At 36.9% G+C, this 1,910-nt stretch overlaps 1 protein-coding gene across 1 annotated transcript; it reads right to left on the reverse strand.

Annotated features, from left to right (window-relative positions):
* Positions 1–724: 724 nt before the first annotated feature.
* On the reverse strand, positions 725–1,708 carry LOC117360326 (olfactory receptor 5A2-like). The gene has a single exon (XM_033944023.1). The coding sequence runs from the start codon at positions 1,706–1,708 to the stop codon at positions 725–727; it is 984 nt and encodes a 327-aa protein (XP_033799914.1).
* Between the last annotated feature and the right edge of the window lie 202 nt (positions 1,709–1,910).

Below are 1,910 nucleotides of genomic sequence, written 5' to 3' on the forward strand. Positions count from 1 at the left end.
TCTATAAGAAGCGGCCAAAAGTTAGGTGCCAAATTAGGCACCATTCAGCGCGATTCAAATAAAATTGGGTGCTGTTTAATGAATCACGCTGAGTGGCACCTATTTTGGAGGTACCCAATAAATAGGCCAGCTCTAGGCACAACTTAAAGTTAGGCGCCCCTGCGAGTGCTTAAGCACGCTTGAGAGCAGTGATTCTGTAACAAGGTACCTAACACGAAGCCAGGCCCATGCCTAACATGCATAGTGCCTATTTTTTTTGAAGGCTAGCTAAATTCTTGATATGCACCTAAGTTTCAATTAGTGCTGATTAAAAAGCTTAATTGAGCTTGTTGCTCAATTTAGATAGGGGCCTATCTAGTTGGGTGCCTCCAAAATAGGTGCCTAACATTTAGTCACCAGTTACAGAATTTGAGCCTATGTTATGAAATTTACCCCTACACTATTTACTTTTTTTTTCTGTAAATATCTTTATTGATAAGCAAAGGACAGCAATAACAAACAAAGCACTGTTCTCTCTGTATTTTGTATGCCACTTAGGTTTAAGCGGGTTAGACATTTTTAAAATAAATAAATAAATAAAAATAAATAAAAATAAATAAATACAAACAACCTGAAACAATGCTTTGGAAAAAACATCCTATACAACAAAGCACAAGCAAACAGGACTAAGAAAAATATACAAACTGAACCAAACCCACACTGTTCATTTTTTGTTGTGATATTGCTAACAATTAGTATGCAGCATTTCATTAATTCTGGAAGAAAAATAGTTTTCTGCTCTTCTGGTTGCTTTCCATAAACTTCCTTTCAATTCCTTATTTCTCAGGCTGTAAATTAAAGGGTTGAGCAGTGGAATTGCAGTTATATATACTACAGTAATCAGTTTGTTAAGACCCATAGAGTAAGCAGACTGAGGTTTCAAATACACACCAAAAGTGGTCCCATAAAATAATAGAACAACAGTGAGGTGTGAGGAACAGGTAGAAAAGGCTTTTTGCCTCCCCTTAGCAGAACCGATTTTTAAGATTTCAGAAATAATGTAGACATATGATATAATCGTTAACATGAAGGAGGTAAAACCTAAAACTAGACCTTCAATATAAGTTATAGTTTCAATGGCAGAGGTTCCTGAACATGACAGAGTCATCAGTGCTGCCATATCACAGAAAAAATGGTTGATTTCATTTGATCTACAGAAAAATGATTGTGATATTAAAGTAATTTGAGGAAATGGATCTAGAAATCCAATCATCCAGGAAACAATGGCTAGGATTGTGCAAACATTCCTGTTCACAATGATAGTGTAACGCAAGGGATTGCAGATGGCAACATAGCGATCATAGGCCATGGCAGTGAGAAGGTAGAACTCAGTACTTGTGTAGAACAGGAACAGGTACATCTGAGTCATGCACTGTATAAAAGAGATGGTCTTATTTTCTGCTATAAGCACTGCTAACAGTTTAGGCACTGTAACAGTCACATAACAGATTTCTAAGAAAGACAAGTTGATGAGGAAGAAGAACATGGGGCTATGCAAATGAGGGTCAGCACACACAGTGGAAATAATGAGAAGATTTCCCATCACAGACAGCAGATAAATAATCAAAAACACAAGAAAAAAGAGGAGCTGCATCTCAGGAAACTCAGAGAATCCTAGAATGATGAATTCTGTCATTCCAGTGTGATTTGTCCTTTCCACTTCACTCATTCTTATTAGCAGTTGGAACAAGAAGAGGCACAACAAAAAGTAAATTAATGTGCACAATATTTCTTTCAAGATAAGTCGTACAGTCCAAATTCATTTTCAGTCTTTTTTGGTCACACTGAAAAATATTGTTGTCTGTGTTATTTTTTTAGCTGGACCCACCACTTGTTTTAGCTGAACCTACCACGTCCCATGACCAGGAGTG

The sequence above is a fragment of the Geotrypetes seraphini genome, chromosome 5, assembly GCF_902459505.1.
Source record: "Geotrypetes seraphini chromosome 5, aGeoSer1.1, whole genome shotgun sequence".
In the NCBI taxonomy this organism is placed as follows: domain Eukaryota; kingdom Metazoa; phylum Chordata; class Amphibia; order Gymnophiona; family Dermophiidae; genus Geotrypetes; species Geotrypetes seraphini.

Bases quoted from the DNA above. Each gene is read 5' to 3' on its own strand.
- LOC117360326 (XM_033944023.1), bottom strand. From the start codon at position 1,708: ATGAGTGAAGTGGAAAGGACAAATCACACTGGAATGACAGAATTCATC.